The sequence below is a fragment of the Nuphar pumila genome, chromosome 5 (genome assembly GCF_984573655.1).
Source record: "Nuphar pumila chromosome 5, dmNupPumi1.hap1.1, whole genome shotgun sequence".
Lineage (NCBI taxonomy): Eukaryota > Viridiplantae > Streptophyta > Magnoliopsida > Nymphaeales > Nymphaeaceae > Nuphar > Nuphar pumila.
In genome coordinates, this window is record NC_143253.1 from 135,351,277 (window position 1) to 135,373,694 (window position 22,418).

A 22,418-nucleotide genomic window follows, 5' to 3' on the forward strand; every position below is an offset into this window, starting at 1 on the left:
GAGCTGACTATTTCTATAAGCCAGCGGTAAATCATGCAGGCGGTATCCTTATATTGGGGAAGCAGTCTTTAAATTTATCACAACTGCATGTGGGTCTTTTCTCTTTATCTGTTGCTTTCAATTTGCAGACAGTTGATAGAAGAGTAGTGGTTTCTGTTGTTTATGGTCCTAATCTCGCCGCCATGAGGCCCGCTTTTTGGGATGATTTGGATAGGGTTGTCGTTTCCAGCGCGGTTTGTCACCTTCTTATGGGGGATTTCAATTGTTTGTTATCTATTCATGACTCTAATAACCTCGTAATTCCCAATCCCTCTATGCGAGGCTTCCAAGACTTTGTTCACCGTAATTTTCTCTATCCTATTCTTTTAACCGGGGAGCACTTCTCTTGGTCGAATATGCGGTCCCGTCCGTGTTGTAGGGTCCTTGATAGAGTCTTTGTCACACCTAATTTATTGGACCTCATTCCCGACGTTAAGTGTGTGTTGTTTGCTCCCTCTATCTCGGATCATGGGCAGATCATCACTCATTGGGGAGATGGCTTTCAACCCACTAGGAGCTTTGCGTTTGAAGAATGGTGGCTTCAGGAGCCAGATTTTCTCACGGTTATTACTAATTCTTGGAACAAAACTGTTGATGTGCATTGGGCAGCGCTACGTGTTTAAAATAAACTTTCTCGTCTAGCTAAGGATATCAAAGCTTGGTTTCATAGTCGTAAGGTGGAGAAATTTCAGCAAATAGCTGCATGGGATCAAGAGATTTCTGAGTTGTATCAGTCTATGTCTTCTCCTGACTCTCTTTCTGATTTGCAACTTCTCAATCTTCAGGCCAGGTCCTTAGAATTAACCATGCTCTTGAAAAAATGGAGGATCAAAGAGGAAATTCGTTGAAAGCAAAGGTCTAGGGTGAAATGGCTTGCGGCTGGTGATGGCAACACTAAATTTTGTCACTTATATGCTTCCCATCGTCATAGGAGGAAGGTTGTTCCTTCTATCTCCATTGAGGGTGTTTCTTATCTCAATCAGCACGTTAATTCGGCAGTCTCGCTATACTTTAAGGACTTATATTCTGCTTCGTTAACTGCGGAGGGTGTCTTTGGTAATATCCTAGTTGGCTCCATTCAGCTAGAGCAAGCCAGATATATGCAAAGAAGGTTCTCTGAAGATGAGATTTTTTCGGCCATTAAAGATCTATCGGGTTGGAAAGCGCCTGGCATTGACGGGTTTCATGTCGACTTTTTTAGAATCTTTTGGGACTGTGTTAAATCAGACGTGGTGAGTATGTTTGATGAGTTTCATCGTAACTCCAGACTGCCTTATCATTTGCATGTTGCTATTATTTCGCTCATTCCGAAAGATGATGAGGCCAATGATATTTCTCGATTCCGACCTATCTCAGTTATGAGTGCTCTCTATCGGATGTTTGCCAAAGTTTTGGCGAATAGGCTGAAATCGGTGGCTAACCATATTTTTTCAGACTCTCAGTTCGCCTTTATCCGTAATAAGAGGGTCCAACACTCGTTCATCATGGCGTCCGAGGTGGTCCATTCCTTGCAGCATAGCGGTCAACCTTACTTTGTCCTTAAATTAGACTTTCATAAAGCTTTTGACTCTGTGCATTGGCCATTTTTATTTCAAATGTTAGCAAATTTCGGTATTGGTCGTTGTTTTTCTGGTTGGGTGAGAGAGCTGGTCTCAAATGCCCAGGCCATGTTAAATATCAATGGTATTAGAGGAGACTGGTTCAAGCTAGGGCGGGGTTTGCGGCAATGGTGCCCCCTATCACCTTTGTTGTTCAATGCAGTTGCTGAGGGTCTTGTGGTCTTGCTTAAGCGGGCTGTTGTATCGGGTTTCATTGATCCTTTGCAGGTTTCCGACTTCCCGGGTCATATTCTTACTTATGCTGATGATATGATCATTTTTTGTCGTGCAAATGTTCAACATATGCTTAGGTTCAAGCTTATCATTCAGTTCTTTCTCTCCATGTCCGGGCTATCTCTAAATGAGACCAAATGCTCTATTACCATGTTCAATGTTAATGCCAATATGCTTGCAGCTGGAAAAATAATTTTTAATTACACTACTTCTGACTTGCCTATTATGTACCTTGGCTTGCCGTTACAAGTGAAGCCTCTATCTTCAGCGGCTTGGGCTCCGACGCTTCAAAAAGTGAAGCGCAAATTGCTTTCGTGGAAGTCGTCTTATCTCTCTAGCGCTGGACGTCTAACCTTAGTCAGACATGTTCTTTCAACTATTCCAGAATTTTTCATGTCTCTGTTTGTGATGCCTGTGGGAGTAGAGAAGCAGCTGACGCGCTTGCTGGCAGGCTTTCTTTGGTCTGGGTGTAAACTCACAGGTAAGCGTCACTTGATTGGTTGGCGTTCGGTGGTTCTACCTCAGCGTATGGGTGGTTTAGGCATCCCAGTGCCCAGACTGCGAAGCATTGTTCTTGTCGCCAAGCAATGTTGGTTGGCCCACCAACCAGATAACCCTTGTGCTAGTTTTCTTCTTGCTAAATATGGGGATCCAACTCTTATTCTGGTTCGTCTGGGAACCCGAGGTTTGGCGCTCTCGCACTTGCGTAAATCGTGGTTGAGGGCTTTAGCCTGCTTTAGAGACCATTTTGAGGTCTCCGGAAATTTTGGTCAGTGGTTGCAGTGGGCGTTGGCACCAAGCGGAGAGTTTCTCACCAAAAAAGTCTATAGATCGTTGCTACCGCCAGGGGCTGATTGGTTGCCCGAGGATGTGCTTTGGGCGAAGGGTCCTTCCCCCCGTTCGCGAGTCCTGGCTTGGTTAATTTTGCACGATAGGATCCAGACCCACAATAATTTAAAGAAGTGGGGCATTCAACTCCCGAGTTGGTGCGTGCTTTGTCAAGCTGCAGAAGAATCTACGTTTCACTTGTTCTGGTCTTGCCCAATATTTATGAAAATCTTTAGTAGGACTTGGAGGCATCCGAAAGTATTTGTTAAGGAGGAGTCATTTGCGCTAGATCTGATCTTGGGGCCGGTTTGTATTAGGCGCAGCAAGAGGTGGAGGTTCATCTGGCGGACGTGGTTGCTTACCTCTTGGTGGTTTGTTTGGATGGCGCGAAACGATGCTCATTTTCGTCATATTCGAGTTAACATTCAAAACCTGGTGCATAAAATTTTGGTAGATGTTTATGCGATCTTGCGTATGCATCTTAGTGATCTTTCACTCCCTCCTACTGATGCTACCTATCCTTTGTCACAATCTGGGCAAGCGGCTATGACGTGAGCCCATTTTATCTGTCTAATGTTCTTTTCTCTTGTGCTTTCTTTATTTGTTTTGGCTTTTGTTCTTGTTCAATTCATGGGTTCAACATTTTGTTGATCTTCATGAGTGGTAATGTTGAATTACTTTCGGCTCTCTCTCTCTCTGACCGTGGTTAGTGGCTGGTGCGTATCTTTATCGATCTCCCACGCGCACGCATCCGTAGAACAGTACAAGCAAACTAAAATTGGCTTCGTGATGTTGCTTCTGCGTTCAAAGTTCAAACCTTGTGAGAGTGTCACAGGTAGCGTAGAACGTGTCCTTGTCGGTGTTTGATCTTCCAACCACCATGCTCCATTATCACTCACGACCAGCCCAAAGTATGAAACCAGCTGAGTGGCACCAAGATTCACCTCGTGGAGAGGTGGGCCCATCAAGTGATTTGGTTCTCGATAAGGGTTTTCTTATTTTTTTTTATGATGAAGAACCCTCGCAGAAGCGAGAAAAATCTCAGGTGGGGCCCTACGATCACCCTGCGTTACTTGGCTCACCTTTGAAAGCTACAGACACATTCGAGCGCCAGCGGGGTTTGATCCGGTGGGAGTGAATAGACACCTCAGTTCTACCAAAAAAACAGGTGGGAGTGAGTAGACACCATCAAAACAGGTGGAGCTCGACGAACAGCATTACCAGCGAGCTCGACCTTGCCTCAACCCCTGTGCCAGCCAGCAGGAGAGGCAGAGCAGCGGGGTCAGAGCTGTTGCACCCGCCCAAAATAACACAAAAAAAAAACATGCCTGAGTGGGTGCGTGTTCCAGGCGACTGTCGACTGTGCTTCGACGGTCTTCTCCACCGAGCTGGCTGGATGAGAAACGCAACCCTCAACCAGATCAGAAGAGAAGAATGATGTTACGTTGGGGCGTTTTTAAGCCCCCAACATTCATTTGTTGGTAGAGTCACAAGGCAGCCCGTGAGATTCTCACGGGTTGACGAAATCTCATGCTTAATATCATGCTTGGTTGAGCATGAGAATTGGGGCCGGGTGAGAATCATTGTATCATTCAAATGAGAAAGTGATTCTCATGTGATCGAACCAAACATGCTCATAGTCACCAAACATCCAAAAGTAAATTTCAAACTTGTGATGTCCCTTCAATTTGGTTATCCCTACGAGATGAATAGAGCTCGAAGGAAGAAAAAAGAACAATTTAAGAACAAGAAAATCTTTTCAGTGAACAAGGCCTCTTTCTCACTTTCGTATGCATTCGAGACTTTTTATTTCACTTTTTCTTTTCTTTTGATAGATAAGTTGGGGTCAGGCAGATCCCTGCTGTTGTACAACTAAACCCCTAAATATCAAAGTTACATAGGATGTTCACAATCCCCTCCCACCATACGAGGGAAGCCCTCATGGGTTCTTTTTTTTTAATTAGTATCTATGGGGCCGATTGAACAGATGCAGCTTGCACTGATGATTTCCTTCTGGATGAGACTGTGCAACCAGTTTGGGTCTTTTTGCTTTTTAGAAAGATTGCACTTTTGATTCTCATAAGTAAAAACACACCTTTTTAAGCTGAATTCTCATAAAAAAGTTCTGTTTGCTGAGTGTGAGGAAAGTGCATGAACTCCAAGTTGTTTGAAGAATCTTTTCCGTAGGCTGGATGTATCTCAAGAGAAGCATAGGGCAAGCATCTTTTCCCATGTGAGTTTTCCCATCGTTTGAAGGCACGAGAGCTGATACATCATATTGCATATAACTAAATTACTGGCTATATTCTATCGCCACCGTGCATCTCAATTGATGGAGGTGAAGCAATCAGTTATATACAAATATGACTGCAACTGTTGCATGCCATGTGGGCTGCCTTTTTTTATTTTTTGATTTATAATCTGAAGAAATTGCATTCAACACAAAGAGTTGATTGTGCCGGCTAAGCTTGTCATACCTATGGCTGTCATGCCAGCTGCATAAAACTCTGAAGCTACGCCCCTACCCCTAGGGTTGCAAAATCTGACACGACCCGCCAACCCTCTTCTTAGCCGGGCTTGGGTTTGGCTTAAACTGGTTCATGTCATAAACGGGTCGACCCGCCTAACCCGTTTATTAAACGGGTCAGGTTCGTGTTAGGGGTATGCCAACCCGCCAACCCAGCTGACCCGTTTAATAAATGGGTTAGGTGGGCAGGTCAACCCGTTTACCCGAACCCAACCCGCCAACCTGCCCTCCAACCCGTTTACCCGACCCGCCTGCCAACCCGTTTACCCGACCCCGACCCGCCCGCCGAACCCAACCCACCAACCTGCCCTCCACCCCTACCTACCCCCACCCTCTGGGCCTATGTTGGGCATCGGCTCGCGCAAAGAGATGAGATGACACATATGAGAATCAAACTTTGACCACCCGTCTAGCGGCCAAAGCCCCACCCAACTACCCTAACCCACTTGAGGCATGGCCTTTCTTTGATTTAACATGGAGAAACCACTATTTAGACGTCGTATTACGAGCCCAGTGGACCGCGGACGGCAACAAGGGCAGGCCTAGCCCCTTGTATGCTTATTTGGAGCTTTTGTCAGACGAGAAAAACTAGCAACGCGTGATTCTTCTCTTCATATCTCATTTAACCATGAGAAAAACTAGCAACAAGCTATCTCTTCTGTCTGTTTTTGCGAAGTTGGAAGCGATTTCTGCACCTAAAGCTGCAGACCCACCATGGCTTCTCAACATTTCTCACAATTAAATCAATTCTCCAAAGATGTGAATTAAGGTTTGTTATCTTAATAAGCAATATCAGGAAGTAGGATTAATCAATGGCCCAGCCCAGCCTGCTTTTTGGACGGGTTCTTCAGCCGTTGATTCTGCATGAAACTGTGAGTCTGTGACAGGTAGTGAGAATACTATTTTTTTTTTTTTGGGTAGCAAAAGAGTCCCAGTTTTATGGACGATCTACAAAACCTGGGAGAACACTATTCTATCAAAATCTTTATTCAGATTACCTTTGGGAGCCATGCATTGAGATGGAAAAACCATTACAATGTGTTGCAAAAATTGTTTTGCCGTGATGTTGAAAGGGAGTTTGGGAAGACATCTTGTGAATGGAGTTGAAATGTGGTGATGGGGCTGCCTACACTATTCCCAATGCAGTATTTTGGCAATACAACTGCTCCGAAACAGCATGAGAGCATGGTTAGAAACTGCAACACGCCTACGTTTCAAGACTCCCCAACATAGCCCAAGCCTGCCTTGAATTTGTGAAAATGCTGGACGATATGTTTCTCTGGGATTTAGATCATGAATAAAGAGTTATGTTTTGAGACGCTGATCCCCTGACCACTCACACTCATCTATTCCCTTTTTTTCCTTTTCTTTAATTTGTTGAGATTTTATCAAGATTTTTCTGTTAAGGACAACTTTTTCTAAAATATCATATGATATTCCCTTGCTGAGAATATCACAAGAACAATGTCTATGAAATTGTTCAGGACTATTTATCTTCAAAGACAAACCCTGTTTGGAAGTTTATGTAAAACAAAGGATCGTTTGATGCAGGGGACACACACTTCTTACATGAGTTTGATATGTGGGACGCGTTTGTTCTACATTTGATGCGGACCATGGGGCCTGCATGGGACAGGGCACACGTCACACCACGTCCCCCGCCAGGCAGACCCCTATGATCCTCATATCAAATGCTGCCAAAGGGTACATACACAATGACAGACTAGTCAAATTTTCACTTACAATAGCACAAAGGCAAAACTGTCAGGAATATTGAAGTCTTTAAATTGTAAAATTCATGCACAATTAACACCAAAAGTCAAATTTTACCTTACAATAGTACAAAGGCAAAACTGTCAAGAATATTGAAGTCTTTAAATAGTTAAAATTCATGCACAATTAACACCAAAAGACCTATCACTAAACGAGAATACCAACTACAAATCACACGGAAGCAAGCAAAACACAAAGATATGGCATTGTTTTCCAACACGAGGTAAACCAATGGCTTGGCTCTCAATTAGAGAAGGCCAATCCACCACTCTTCGCCATTCCGACAATTGTCATCATCCACGGTTCATCCCCAAGAAGCACATACCTGCAAAATTTCCTTTGCCAATAAAGGAGAACATACCAAAATTTCAATAATCTGACTTGACTATTTCCTTTCTGTCCAACTAGTGTGGAAACATTACAATTGGATTGTCCAAGAAACCATTTGTTTCATCAAACTGGTGAAAACTCACCTACTTGTACATTAAACATGATGAATCACTAATGACAGCAAAGACAACCGTCTCATTAATGTCAACAGCCAGTATCATTTCATAAGCAAAAAGAAAGCTGCCGATGATGAAGCGCCCAGCTCAACATTTAAAATTCATGGTGAAGGCCCAACTAAACACATATCAGGAAGGAATATAAGAATGCTTATATCCTAACCATACAGATAATAAGGTATGTATTCTTACCTCTTAAAGGAATTTCTCTGGGTGACAGCACATGGCATATGAACTGTTAAAACTTGTCCAATCTGCCAATTCATGGTTGATGAGATCTCTTGACTGTGTAATTTTGCAATGGACAATGAGATAAAAGAGAAAGGATAATACTTTTTAGACCTTGTATTATTACATGTAATAGGTAAAGTGTGAAGCTTATAGCAATGTGAAAAAGAAGAACTACTTATGTAGTCGGTTCTTTTGAAGATGAATCTTGATGCAGCACATTTGCTTTTTGCCTTTCAGCAGCCTGTGAAGCAAATAGACAGTAAGAACTTACAGTAAGTACAAAGCAGTGATCAATTCAGTGCCTACAGGCTGCAATACAAGAGTTGAGGAAATAACAGTGGTTGCTAATTGGTCAACAGATGCCTAAGTGCCTACATAAGATCAATATCTGGAATAATGTTTTCCAACAAGAAGCACAAAACTTCAGAGGTTTCAATAATCTCGATCACTGTTCAGAGGTAAACCACATACATTGCATGCATGCAGGCACGGATATACACACACCCACATGCAAAGTATGCACACCCACACACAGGCCCACACGCCCAGTATGCACACACATCCAGACAGATGTGCCATGAAATATGAGGGAATCACAACTTAGGAAAAAAATGTTCTGTATAATGACAATTAGCATAAAACAATAAAATATATCCAGCAAAAGTTCTTGATTGTCATCAAACAAAATTAAGTAGAAACAGAAAAAGCATGATAGGGGAAAGGTGGAGTAGGGTGATGGGACTTTATCATGGGAAAAGAATGAACAAGATGTAACTGGCACATGTCATCAGAATAGAAATCTTATACGTTGCAGGTTAACCACCAAACCCATAAGTGATTAACACAGCAGAAGCACGCTGAGAAGAATAGGAAAACAATTTTATATTTTATGGTTATTTAATAAATGAAAAAAGTATAGTAGGATTAATGCAGATAGAACAAAAGGATTTTTTTCCACAAACACATGGAAGCTATTTAGGTCTTGTTATTATGCCTGAATATCTGGAGAGGTAAAATGGTGCAAATAGTCGTGTGTACTTTCCTAATTAAATTTACAAGACTCAACATATGATGCAAGTCTTGGTCTCCCATGTGGAATATTTTGATATAATCGAACAAGGTCGCCAAGAGGAGAAACAGAAATGGTAATCATTCAGGAAATAGCAATCAGAAACAAGGTTAATTTTGGCACACGTGAAGCAGGAATCAAAACAAGAAATAGACTGGGAAACATTTGGCAAGCGATTAGGAAGCAAAATGGTTTTTCATTTTAGAATAGTGTCTTTTCTGCTACTCAGAATGGCATTACAGAAACATGTTTTTACACATGTAGAAATAGTACAAAGATACAAATTTACACAACATTTATTTGTTCAATAATACTCTGATGACGTGTATATCATTTAACTCATAAGTAAATACACTTGTGTAATATATTATATTCTAGAAATAGTACAAAGGTACAAATTTGACATATTTATTTGTTCACCAATACCATGACTTGTATATAATTTAACTCATACATAAAATATTACATTCATTTTAGCATAATATCATTGAAAAGTATATTTTTTATTTCATATATGTCTGTTAAAAAATTCTAATAACATATATGTCTGAATGCCTACACATGGAAAATTGGAAATATGTTTCATAGCTAAAAACTTTGCACAGTCACAAGAAATGTGTTCCCTTTACATGGGAAACTTGCTTTTCCGTTGCATGGAAAATACATTTCCCTTTGTATGGGGGAAACATTTTTCTCCAAAATTTCTTAGAATTTCCCAAACATTTCAGAAATGATGCATTCAACATTCAAAAAAGGGTTTCATGAGAAAAGTTGCATCAAAGGCATTAAAAGTAAATATGGAAACTGCTCCATCAAATAGCATGCCAAGGAACAGTGAAAATCGCACTGACCAAATATCCCAAGAGATAATAATCCAATCTATTAAAGAACAGTTTTCAATTTGACCAAGACAATGCCCATGGATGCAAGGGACAAAAGTTCGATGCTGAGTAAAGAAGATATCCTAAAGCACAGTAAACAAAAACAAAAAAAGAAATCAATTCAAAGTGCAAACCTTCTTAAGCTTCTGTAGAATGGATTCTTCATAAGCATGGAACCCAGCACCAACAAGATTGGAAAGCTCTGAAAGATTATCAACCTCGTCTGACTTCTTCTCAAAAGGGCTCAATGAAACAGTTGCAATAGGGCAAAGAGGGCGAACACGCAGAGCGTTTAAATCATCAAAGCAGAAGCTTTGTGAAGCAGCAACCTGAAGACAAACTACTAATCATTAGTAGCAGCTCCAACAATAAAACTAAACAAAAATGAAAGAATTGAACTTTAATCAAATTTTAAATATACCAAATAATACAAGGAAATAGTGAAAAATGAAAAAGTAAAAACTTTGAAGACTATACAAACAACATGGTGATAAAACACTTACCACACATGCTCTGGAAGCCATGACAACCAATGCCTTCTTTGATCGGATAACTACATCCTCAACAACACCAAACCTCCCAAAGAACTCATATAGCTTTTGAACATCGCAAATGTCCCTTGAGTGATGCCATGTAACTTCAACAATCTTCTCCTTGTCTAACGTAGCTGCTGCTGAGGCATTGTCACCATCCTCTTTCCTCAACGGGGTTGATGAAACTTTCTTTTCCCGCATTGATATGATTCTGGTGATCTCTTCTTCAATTTTCTTCTTAGCCCTCTCTATTTCTTCTCTATCCTTATCAAGTTGGCTCTTAGCATTTGAAGCAAAAGCACGCTCTTGCTCTGCTAGCTTATCCATCATCTTCCGGCGTTTAGTAGAAACTTGGTTCTCCCTCTCCAGCTGCTGATGCTTGAGCCTCAATAGATCATCATAGGCTTTACGAGCAGATTCATCACTAAGTATCTCATAAGAAGTCTGTATTGCCTGGAATAATGATGCTGCCATTGGATCATCTGGCCTTTTGTCTGGGTGGCATGATAATGCTTTTTCCTTATATGCCTTTCGAATTTCCTTGGTTGATAGCTTTGTTCCCTCAAAGCCGGAGGGCAAACCCAACACAGCATAGTGATCTTCTTCAGACATCTCTGCAAAATTAACTCCACCAAGAAGCAGAATCTAAAAAGCCTACCAACAAGAACACCCTGAAACAACAGGAACATCATGTCATCACACACACACACACACACACACACACACACACACACACACACACACACACACACACAGAAATCACCAAAAAACAAGCCAACCTAACTTCCAACCAACAAAAACTAAAAAAACTAAAGGAGAAACGATTATAAATAATGTTTTCAATCCCAGTAAACCCAACAAGGAAACCAACGTGTGTGTGTGTGTGTGTGTGTGTGTGTGTGTGTGTGTGTGTGTGTGTGTGTGTGTGTGTGTGTGTGTGTGGCTTCAGATTAAAGAAATTATGTTTCGTCATTTACCTACAATGCGATAGATGTTTTAAAGGGATTCTCAGATTCTCTCTACTTGTTTTGTAGAAAGTTGCAAAAAAATCTACCTAAAGGGCTCATATCAAACTTGAAAATTCTGATTGAATTTTGGCACCATGCGAACCCAAAGCCTAAAACTAAAGAAACCCGTCATTGAATTTTCACCAAGAAAATCAACGATGCTCTGAAACTTACCAAACAAATGGAGTAATCAAAAGAAGTACCAAACAACTCAATATAAATAAATTCAAAAGCAATCATTAGCACAAAACCCTTTTCCCAACTCGAAAAATCCATCAAAAGAACACCATCAGTGATTAAAATATATACCAAGTGAAAACAAGGAGGTCAATATTCGGGGATTCTTTTTAGGACAAAAGAACAGACAAACACGAACCATATAGGAGAGAGAGAGAGAGAGAGACTTCATCCAGAGGTTGCCCGAAGAAAAGATCGCTAGTTGGAGGAGATGCAAGACCAAAGTTACCGGAAGCTTCTTAGATAGGTGGAAAACCGCTTCTCGGAAACTCGCCTCGGAAGAGTGATACTCCTCGCTTCTAAAACTTGATGAGAACCTCGATTCTCCCATGCTTCTCCTATGCTTTCCACACGCTTCATCTATTCTTCTTATATGTTCTCTTATTCAACTTTTCATGTTTTTTATGTGTTTTCTCTCACTCTTCTCACTCACTTCCATGTGCTTTCTCTAAATTGGTAGTCATCAATTTTAGATTTTGTTACAAATTTAATTCTTACACTAAAAAGTCATGAAATGTAAGAATAGTCACTTTAATTTTAGTTTTTATTTGTGTTTCATTTTTATTCTCATTTAATTCTTATATTTTTTTCCTTATTTCTCGCTTCCCGCTTCCTATACATTTTCTTATTTCTCGCTTCCCGCTTCCTATACATTTTAAAATGCATCACTTCTTGCTTATGCTTACCATATCATTTCCCGCTTTCACTTCCTAGTTTGGCAACCTTGTGCAAGACCCGGAGCATAGTCACAAATATTGGTCTTGGCTATATATCAAGAAGGCAATTTCTCACAATAATATAAGCTTAATAGATAAATTTTGGTAAAAATCAGTGCTTAAAAAATTAAAAATAGTAGAAATAAGTAAGAAAAATAACATGTTTAGATAATAAAACACACATATAATAAATAAATAAATAAGTAAAAAATACAAAATAAAGAAGAAAAATTTAGCTAAAGATATAGAAAAAAAGTAAAAAAGTAAAAGATAACTCATAATATTGTGACATATAAATTTCTGATATTTTCAAAATATCATGATATTTTTCATTTAATATTGTTTTATGAATATCACTATATTTTCGAAATATCGCCTATATTTGTGACCATGAACCAGACAGACAAGGACTCTCTCTCTCTCTCTCTCTCTCTCTCTCTCTCTCTCTCTCTCTCTCTCCATTATTTTCAAGAGAAATGAAAAACCTTGTTTTTTTATTTTAATATTTGGTTTAAGCTACCGTACAATTCAAGATTTTGAAGTCTTGAAATAATATTACAGCCTCGTCACAACACATGAGGCCCTCGTGTCCGCTAGTTTTGTGTTAGGCTCAGCTCAGCTTGGATTTTCTTTGACTAGCCTTGTTTTGGGCTATGTCACAAAGATGCTAGCAAGACCCAACACGCAAGTTAAAAAATTTAATTGAAAATTAGGGTGTGTTTGATTCTCATAACAGTTTGTTCAGGATAACTGGTCTAGGACAAGACAATTTGTCCTCAAAAAAATAAATATTTGTTTCAGTTGGGTCAAAAAACAAAAAGATTTCCTGGACGAGAAATTTTTAGTCAAGAAACAAAAACAGTAATAGATCCCCCACAAAAAATCAAATTCTTCAAAAAAAAATAACAATTTCCAAATAAAATCATCTCTAGATGTTTTTCTAAGAAAAATTAAAATTTTCAAAGTATTTTGAGATTTTTCCTCAACCAATATTTTCTCAAGATTTGCAACTATGATGCAAACCCGATTTAAGTTGGGAAACTGGAATTATCATCTCCTTGAATTGCAGCAATCCACTTAGGGAAAAGATTTCTCAAAATTTATCCTTCTGAATTTCTTTTTCTTTTTTTTAAGATAACTGAAATGTAGACGATCAAGAATCTCCCAAATCCAAGAGAACACTTGTGCAATCTCAACTACCAAAGTATTTAGACTATTCAAGAGATGCATAGATAGCATCCTCCCACTTCCTGAGCATGGACTTCAACAACTCCCCATCCTTCAATTATTAGGAAAATCCTGTTGGTTGGTGGTGCAAAGATGAGAATGCATGTACAGATCATCAAAATTTTCAATTCAATCCCTAGAGAGGGAAAGGAAAATAGCAAGTATTAGATGCGACATGGTTTCCTCATGCTGACAGTCAGTCATGTTGCAGGCAACTTAGCTTGTGCTAATGCAAACTACGGACTTTACTAGTATCCACGTTTTGTTTTTGTTTTGTTCCACCCAAAGTACCCAATTGATGAAAGCCTTGCACCAGAGCCTACTCTTGAGGCCACTCCACACTATCCAGTATATATGCATGGTATATGAAAAAGGAAGTCCTTGCAATTATAAATATGCATAAAAATACAAAATAAGAGTACCAAGTTCTTTTCTTCAACATGATTGATTGGAGTATGTTCCTCTGTTATTTATTTAGATGGACTGGAGTATGTTCCTCTCAGTACATCCACAATGGGACTTGTCATTTTCTGTTAGCATTCCAAATAAAATCAGATTCATTTGTGGAGGTGTTTTAATCAGAGTTATGTTATGTGCATTACATGGGTTTACCATCTCTTTCAGACATTACATCAAACGGTTGAAGAGCAACTTCACATCCCCCCAAATTCGATTGCAAGATCCCAACAAAAAACTGGCACCCTCTCAAATTTAGTTTATTCATCAAAACATCTCACAGAACCATCACATCAAACACATGGTGCACATCGTTCAAACACCCTTCTCATATTGCGGATGACAGAGTAGGTGCTCGGTTGGAGGAGCAAACGGGCTGGTGGGTAAAGCGATGGACGGTGAGTTTTGGTCTGGGTTGTGGATTTAGGTTGGTGGTGACTCCAACAATCATGAATAGCTACCCTTCTCTGCTGAAACAGCAAACTTAGCCCAATCTTGACCCCAACCATCTTAAGAATTCAACCAAGAACCAGATAGAGAGAGAGATACCTAACCGGCGAGGGACGGAGCCAACGCCGAAGATGGCCTGAGAGTGATGCCGGCCGTGGATCCCAGTTGCAGAGGCGAGGGCTGCGTTGCCCTCGTGTGCGGAGAAGAGATCGGGGTGTGCGTCTTTTGTTCCCTCACACAAAAAGTCTCAAATAAATCACGCCTAACTTTCAGGAATTTACAAATACCCATCTAGTTAAGAAACTAATTCTAAAAGAGACCCCTCCCATAACCCTGCTGGCTTTACCGTGGTTATAAACCATAGTTAACATGACAAAATTACTCCATTGTTGCTTGCCTTTCATGTCTCTAACTTAACCTTAGTTTTTGAAACTTTTATATTTTCATGGCCACTGCGTTTATTGCAACACAAATAAACTAAGGAACTGAATTTTCATTAGCCTTTCAATTAATTTGTGTTTTAAACTTAAAAGAGAGAGGAGAATGGGCAATGAAATAATTTTACTGTGCCCAAACGTGGTTTACTCATGGTAAAGCCTGCTGAATTAAGGTAGGGGAGTTCTTGAGAATTACTTTGTTAACTAGGTGGGGTATTTGTAAATTCTCAAAGATTAGAATGCTTGCATCATATTCCTTTATTTTTGAAATTTTTATTTTAATATTTAACATAATAAATAGAACAAGGACGTACATTTGTGTCTTTATAATAAATTTAATCCCATGTATATGGGGGCAAGCCCTTTCATATTAAAAGAAAAAAAATTAATCACTGCTCTTAATGTCGTTTTGATTATTTTAACCAGTTTAGTGCTAATGCTCTTGACGATTAACTTTAAAAATTATTTTTCATGATTTATGAGAAGATATTTTCTACTTTTAGTAGACTCCAACAAGGATGGCAGTGGAACTGGGGCAAACGGGCCCCGCCCCGCCTCGTTTGAACCAGGGATGGAGGACATGAAACTAGGATGGAGGCGAGGATGAAGGTTAAAATCAAAACCCGTGTGGGGATGGAGGCGGGGACGGACTTATGCTTTCCCCTGCCCTGTCCCCATCCTGATTCCTGCTTTGCCCCGTCCCCAATCCTTCTTTAGGGATGGCACTAGACTGAGAAAAAGTGGGGCCTCATCCCGTTCGGACCGGGGATGAGGGACATGAAATGGGGATGGAAGTTAAAATCAAAACCCTTGGGAGGATGGAGGGCAGGATTTTGAGACGAGGCGGGGGTGGAGACCTTGTCCCCCGCCTCGGTTCACTGCAATCCCTGGACTCCAATGCCTCTTTTTTTTGTGGTATCTCATGTGGTAAGCAGGGTCTTGTGCCAAGCTGAAGGCCCAAGTTCGAATCCCTCTGTCACATGGGGCTTAAGAGATATCTGGTAGGGGTCTGCATAACCCCAGCTTGCCTTTAAAAAAAAAGAATGGTCAGTATCTGTATACATGTATCGTTTGGCCATCGATTCGGGTGAATCGGCTGATACTGATACTCAAGCAAATTGTTCTAAATTGCCTAAAAAATAATTAAAAATTATTATGTATCAATCAAAACATGACACATGTTAAAGCCATTAAAATTAGTTTTAAGTATTTATATATTTATTAAAAAATAACCAACTCAAGTCAGTATGTATTGATTTTTTGCTGATACGCACCGATACTGACAACATTGCTTTTTACCCACCAACCAACCTTTCAAGGAGTTGCATATACAACGGATTTGGTTCGAACCCAGGTAAAACCAGAGCCAGACCTTATTTGAGATGTTAGTATCTGGTCCAGACTCGGGCTCAATCAGACCCACCATAAGAAAAACTACCCGGATCCTATAAGGATTACATAAACCAGACACAGATCATGCCCGGTAAAATCATTTTTTTATCCTTTTTACATTGACAATTTGCAGATCTTAGTCAAAGCTCAAGTTGGGCCCAGGTCTGGTATGAAATTTCACAAAACCATACTCAACTCCATATATTAATCAGATCCTTCAGGTTCAACCCGATTTCTAATCGAACCTTCTTATTTATCACCACTCGATAGGGTTTGGTACGGGTCGGGTTTGAGTCAAACCTGGCCCATTGACACCTCTAGAACAAAGACCCTCCTTTCTTTAACGTGCGTTTGAATAACTTAGACAGATTATGGTGGAGCCCAGGTCATGTTCGACCCTCACTATAAGGGGAGATCTCAAATCTCCAAATTTCACTGCAACCATAAGAAGTCAAACCAAAGATACATGATCTGATATCCTCATTTCTCAAATTCTGGTATAAAATCATAACTCAAGTTGAGATTTGAAAACCAAGGCATTCAAGCCACCATGTTAAAGATTCATGCTCAATTGGAGTTATGAAGGATCTCCCAAACCACTCGTGCTGCTAAGTCAGACCATTCTTACTCTTCCATTCCAGTTATATAAGTTTCATGTTATTCAACTTTGGTTTTTTTTTCAAACCCAAAATTGTTTATTTGTTTATTTTATTGACTATTCTAATTCATAATTGCAGTATTTTTTTAGAGGAAAAACAATCGGTAATTTTAGAGTTATGTGCATGGTTTTACGTATCAGTTCTTAAAATGTTTTTTTTTTCAAACACACAAACTTGTTTATTTTATCGACTATTCTAATTCATAATTAAAGTGTTTTTTTAGAGGAAAAGCAATCAGCAATTCTACAATATATAAAGATTGGAACCATGGTTTTCAACTCGATAGTTCTGTGCCTTCAACAAATATATATATATATATATATATATATATATATATATATATATATATATATATATATATATATATATATATATATATATATAGCATTTGCTACCTTGTGGTAAGGAACCCCCTTAGTTATAACTCATAGGAGAAGTTTGTTTTGACTAAATATGGCCTCATGGATGTATTCAGCATTATTAGAATTAGGGATGGCAGTGGACCGGGGGAAAGCGGGGCCCCGCCTCGCCCCGTTTGGACCGGGGATGAAGGGTATGAAACGGGGATGGAGGCGGGGGTGGAGGCGGGGGTGGAGGATAAAATCCATCCCCGCCGCGGAGGCGGGGCGGGGGTGGACGTGCACTTTTCCCCGCCCCGCCCCGTCCCCGCCACGATCCCCGCCTAATCCCCGCCCCAACCCCGCCCCGACCACTTTTCCCCGCAATATCCCCGCCCCGCCCTCGTTTGGACCGGGGATGAAGGGTATGAAACGGGGATGGAGGCGGGGGTGGAGGATAAAATTTTGAGGCGGGGCGGGGGTGGAAACCTTGTCCCCCGCCCCGCCCCGCCCCGCCCCACTGCCATCCCTAATTAGAATAGTAGGAATCAACTCTTGGATCATAATTTTTTAACATAAAAAATAGGTTTTTTGATGTTTGAAATTTTAATATATTGTAGACCATCATTGATTTTTCAACTCTCGGAAATCTGATACATACATCACAAAAACATGATCAAAAAGTTAGTTTCTACTAAACTTAATATGTTGATCACATCTAAAGGGTTAGATGTGCAAAAAAAAAAAACATGATTGTCAGTTTCTGCTAAACTTAATATGTAGATCATGAAGGGTTAGATTGTTGAGTCCGTCGGGGTTTCCACCGTCGGTCCGGCGTCGCCGGCGTCTCAGCAACCACCAGATCCGTCGAAGCCCTGCAAAGTAGAAAATATAAAACGCAACAGCATACCTGAGGCGGCCATTGCCGGAGGGCGGAGGACGTTTGCCGGAGAAGGGCGATCTTCAACTCGGCCGGTATGCAGCCACCACAAGCGCAGGCTTCCGAATGCAGACGGTGAGTCGACCTTCTTCCCTCCCTTACTGTTTTTCTCACAGTTTTGCACTGTCCTGGGTTACTTATGAAACCCTGTATATATAGGCAAAGGATGGGAACAGTTTGTATAACCGTTCCCCCTTTATCTATGTCAGTTTATCGGAATGGATCATCCCTTGATGTGGGGTGTTTCCACATCGTGGATAACCACCACGTTTTACGTGGTGGTTAATCCAACATTCTCCCACTTGATCCGACGATAAACTCTTTAACTAGAAAACCTTATGGGAATAACTTGATGAATAGAATGGCCTTTTTTTTTTATTCTATAGGTCCTTGGTTGAATCTCTAATCCTTATGAGATTAATAACAACCATAATGAGAATCAAGTATTGAAAGTGATCATTTTATTTATATGCATATGTCAAAAAGAGTTTAACAATCTCATCCTCATTACATGTTCGGAATATAATCCCGGTGCTAGCCCTTTAGTAAGAGGATCAACGATCATCTCTTTGGTACCAATATTGACAATATGCACTAAATGATTCTTTGTCCTTTCTTTAACAACAAAATACTTCAATTTCATATACTTACATGATGTAGTACTTTTGTTGTTGTTCGAAAAAGACACCACAGCTTCATTATCATAGTAGACCTTCAGTGGCTTCCCAATGGAATTGACCACATTTAACTGTGATATGAAGTTCTTTAACCATATAGCCTGCGAAGTAGTCTCGTACAATGCTATGAATTCTGCCTCCATGGTGTGGGCAGCAGTGGTCGACTGCTTTCCACTCCTCCAAGAGATCGCGCCCCCAGCAAGTAAGAAGATGTACCCAGTAGTAGACTTTCTACTATCAAGGCATCCTCCTAAATCCGCATCTGAGTAGCCAATGACCTCGAGGTGATCAACTATATGATACGTTAACATATAGTCTTTTGTCTCTTGCAAGTACCGCAAGACTTTCTTGGCAGCCTTCCAATGAGGTAAACATGGGTTAGACTGAAATCTGCCAAGTACCCCTACTGCAAAAGAAATATCTGGTCGAGAACATGTCTGTGCGTACTGCAAGCTGCCAACAACTGATGCATACAGATAAGCATTCATCAGTGCTTTGTCAATATCGTTTTGTGGACAATCCTTTAGGCTTAGCTTGTCACCCTTTGATATGGGTGTAGAACTAGGAGAACAATTCTCCATCCCATATCACTTTAACACTTTTTCTATATAGGATCTTTGAGAGAGGCCTAAAAAATCTTTTGCTCGGTCTCGACGAATCTCAATGCCAAGAATGTAAGTAGCCTCACCCATATCTTTCATATCAAAATGTGATGCAAGAAACTGTTTTGTCTCTGAAAGTAACTTTATATTGTTGGTTGCAAGTAAAATGTCATCCACATACAACATCAATATAATGAACTTACTCCCATTTTCCTTAAGGTATATACATTGATCAATAATGTTTTCTGTAAACCCGAAAGTCACAATGACTTGGGAAAATTTAATATACCACTGTTGGGAGGCTTGTTTAAGTTCATATATTGATTTGTTAAGCTTGCAAACCAAACGATCATCTTCAGAGAAACCAAGAGGTTGTTCCATGTATACCTCTTCATTCAGATCCCCGTTGAGGAACGCTGTTTTTACATCCATCTGATGTAGCTCTAAATCATAATGAGCTACGAGGGCCAAAATTATCCTCATTGACTCCTTAGTTGAGACAGAAGAAAATGTCTCATTATAGTCAATGCCCTTCATCTGGGTGAATCCTTTAGCAACCAATCTTGCTTTATGTCTCTCTATGTTACCTTTGGAGTCTTTTTTGGTCTTAAAGACCCATTTACACCCTACGGGCTTTACTCCTTTGGGTAACGTGACAAGATCCTACACTTGATTTTTAGCCATAGAGTCTAACTCTTCTTTCATGGCTTTTATCTAGTGCGATGATTGTTTGCTTTCAACAGCTTCCATAAAAGTCAATGGGTCATCATCCATATCTATGAAATCACCAGGCTCCTGAAGGTACACCACATAATCAGGATGTATGGCAGATCTCCTAATCCTTGTGGATCTTCAAACAGGTCGTTCTTCAGGCTCAGATTGAACCTGATCATCTTGTTTGTGCTTTTCCATATTATCCACAATAGGTTCATTTTGAATTTGTGCATTAATAATCGAATCATCAACCACACCATCATTAGGAATAATAATGTGGTATCTTTCGATGTTTTCCTTAACAGGTGACGAAACTGGATCATGTACTTCCTTAAAACCAAGGCTTTGAAGTGCACTTAATTCTACTGAACCATCTTCTAGGAATCTTGCCTTATCCATTTCAACAATTTGTGGTGAGTGAGATGGACAATAAAACTTGTACCCTTTTGATCTTTCTGGATAACAAATGAAATGTCTACTGGTTGTTCTTTGATCAAAGGCTTTAATGTGGGGGTTATACAATTTAGCCTCTGCAAAACATCTCCATATGTACATATAAGACAGTGATGGTTTCCTACCTGTCCACAGCTCGTAAGGAGTTTTAGGCACAGATTTCGTAGGAACCTTATTCAAAATATGTACAACAGTTCTTAAAGCTTCACCCCACAACTTTATGGGAAGTGTTGAATAATTCAACATAGCTCTGACTATTTTTTTAAGCGTATGATTTCTCCTTTCAGCTACACCATTCTGATAGGCACTACCAGACATGGTATATTGAGGCACAATGTCTTCCTCTTTCAGAAATCGCGTTAATGGTCCTTCCCTTTGCCCCATCTCAGTAAATCTACCATAATATTTGCCACCTCTATCAAACCTGACTATCTTAATAACCTTATCAGTTTATTTCTCTACTTCTTTCTTAAATTCCTTAAACATCTGAAAAACATTAGATTTTTCAAAGATCAAGTAGAGATACATATACCGAGAATAGTCATCAATAAAGGTGACAAAATATTTTTTGCCTGTGTAACAAGGGGAAAACGGTCCACATACATCCGTATGGACTATCTCCAATATCTCACTGCTGCGTTTGACACCCTTTTTATATGTGTTTGTATGCTTACCCTTTATGCAATCAACACATGGGTCATTGTCGGTAAAATCTAGAGATTTCAAGATCCCTTCATTTACGAGTCTCTTTATTCTCTTTTCAGAGATATGACCCAACCTTCGATGCCAAAGCATGTAAGATTTATCATTTATCAAGCTACGTTTATTTCCAACCAATGCGTATTCAGAAGTCAGAGACTCCTGAGTTTGGATCTTCACATTCAATCTATATAAACCATCATAAACTGATGCAGAACCAATTTCAATTGAATTTCTGAATATGAACAATTTGGAATTTTCAAACTTAAAACAATATCCAAATTTGTCCAACTTTGAAATTGAAATTAAGTTTCTACTATATGATGGAATATAAAAGACATCATGAAGATCTAAAACTATGCCTGTATCCAGAGTAATCCTGCAGGTTCCAACACCCTTCACATGTGAACATATCTTGTTTCCTGAATAGATGTTTTTCTCATGCATTGTTGGTTTCCTTCTGCTCAAGAATAGCTGTAGACAGTTGAAAATATGAACAGTAGCACCAGAATCAACCCATCAGCTATTTTCAAGAATTTATAATAAATTACATTCATGAGAAACAAATGACAAATTACTTCTCTTTTCCAACCACTTTTTGTACTTTATACAATCTGCCTTTATGTGTCCCTTCTTCTTGCAAAAGAAGCACTTTCTGGGAGCCGGGTTGGATTGCTTGTCTTGGGATAACTTATCCCCAGTTGGCTTCTTCCTAGTATTTCTCTTAAATGCATTCTTCCTTGGTCCTACCTTGGAAGTATGAGAAGTTATATGTGCACTTTGCAACTTCTCATCTTTCATCCTCTCTTCTTCTTCAACACACTTGGACATGAGTTCATTAAATGTCCATTCATCATTATGTGTGTTGTACGAGATTTTGAAAGGTCTGTATTCCAAGGGTAAGGATGTTAGAACTAAAGGCACTAGGAAATAATTAGAGATGGTGAGCTTCATGTCATTCAGCTGAGATGCTATGTTCTTCATCTCCAAAATATGCTGGCGAATGTTTCTCCCTCCAGTATATTTTATAGATATGAATTTAGACATCAGGGTACTGGCTCTGACCTTGTTTGAACTCACAAATTGTGCCTCAATAGCACTTAGAAATTCTCTCACTGTTCTGCATTGTGGGATAGCACTACGAATATTCTTAGCTACTTTAGATTGTAAAAGTAACAAGCTAAGCCTATTCGAG

General features: G+C 39.8%; 1 protein-coding gene across 2 annotated transcripts; it reads right to left on the minus strand.

Moving 5' to 3' along the window:
* Window positions 1-6,986: 6,986 nt before the first annotated feature.
* Window positions 6,987-14,535, minus strand: LOC149838891 (DNAJ heat shock N-terminal domain-containing protein). Of its 2 annotated transcripts, none has more exons than XM_090006863.1 (6): window positions 14,412-14,535; window positions 10,190-10,890; window positions 9,821-10,015; window positions 7,698-7,977; window positions 7,473-7,623; window positions 6,987-7,336 (listed from the first exon to the last, which is right to left on the minus strand). In XM_090006863.1, the coding sequence occupies exons 2-4, from the start codon at window positions 10,829-10,831 to the stop codon at window positions 7,912-7,914; spliced, it is 903 nt and encodes a 300-aa protein (XP_089862989.1). In that variant the 5' UTR covers window positions 10,832-10,890; window positions 14,412-14,535; the 3' UTR covers window positions 6,987-7,336; window positions 7,473-7,623; window positions 7,698-7,911. The 2 variants fall into 2 exon arrangements, with proteins under 2 accessions (XP_089862989.1, XP_089862990.1); XM_090006864.1 differs by having other exon boundaries at window positions 10,190-10,833; window positions 14,412-14,524.
* Window positions 14,536-22,418: the final 7,883 nt, after the last annotated feature.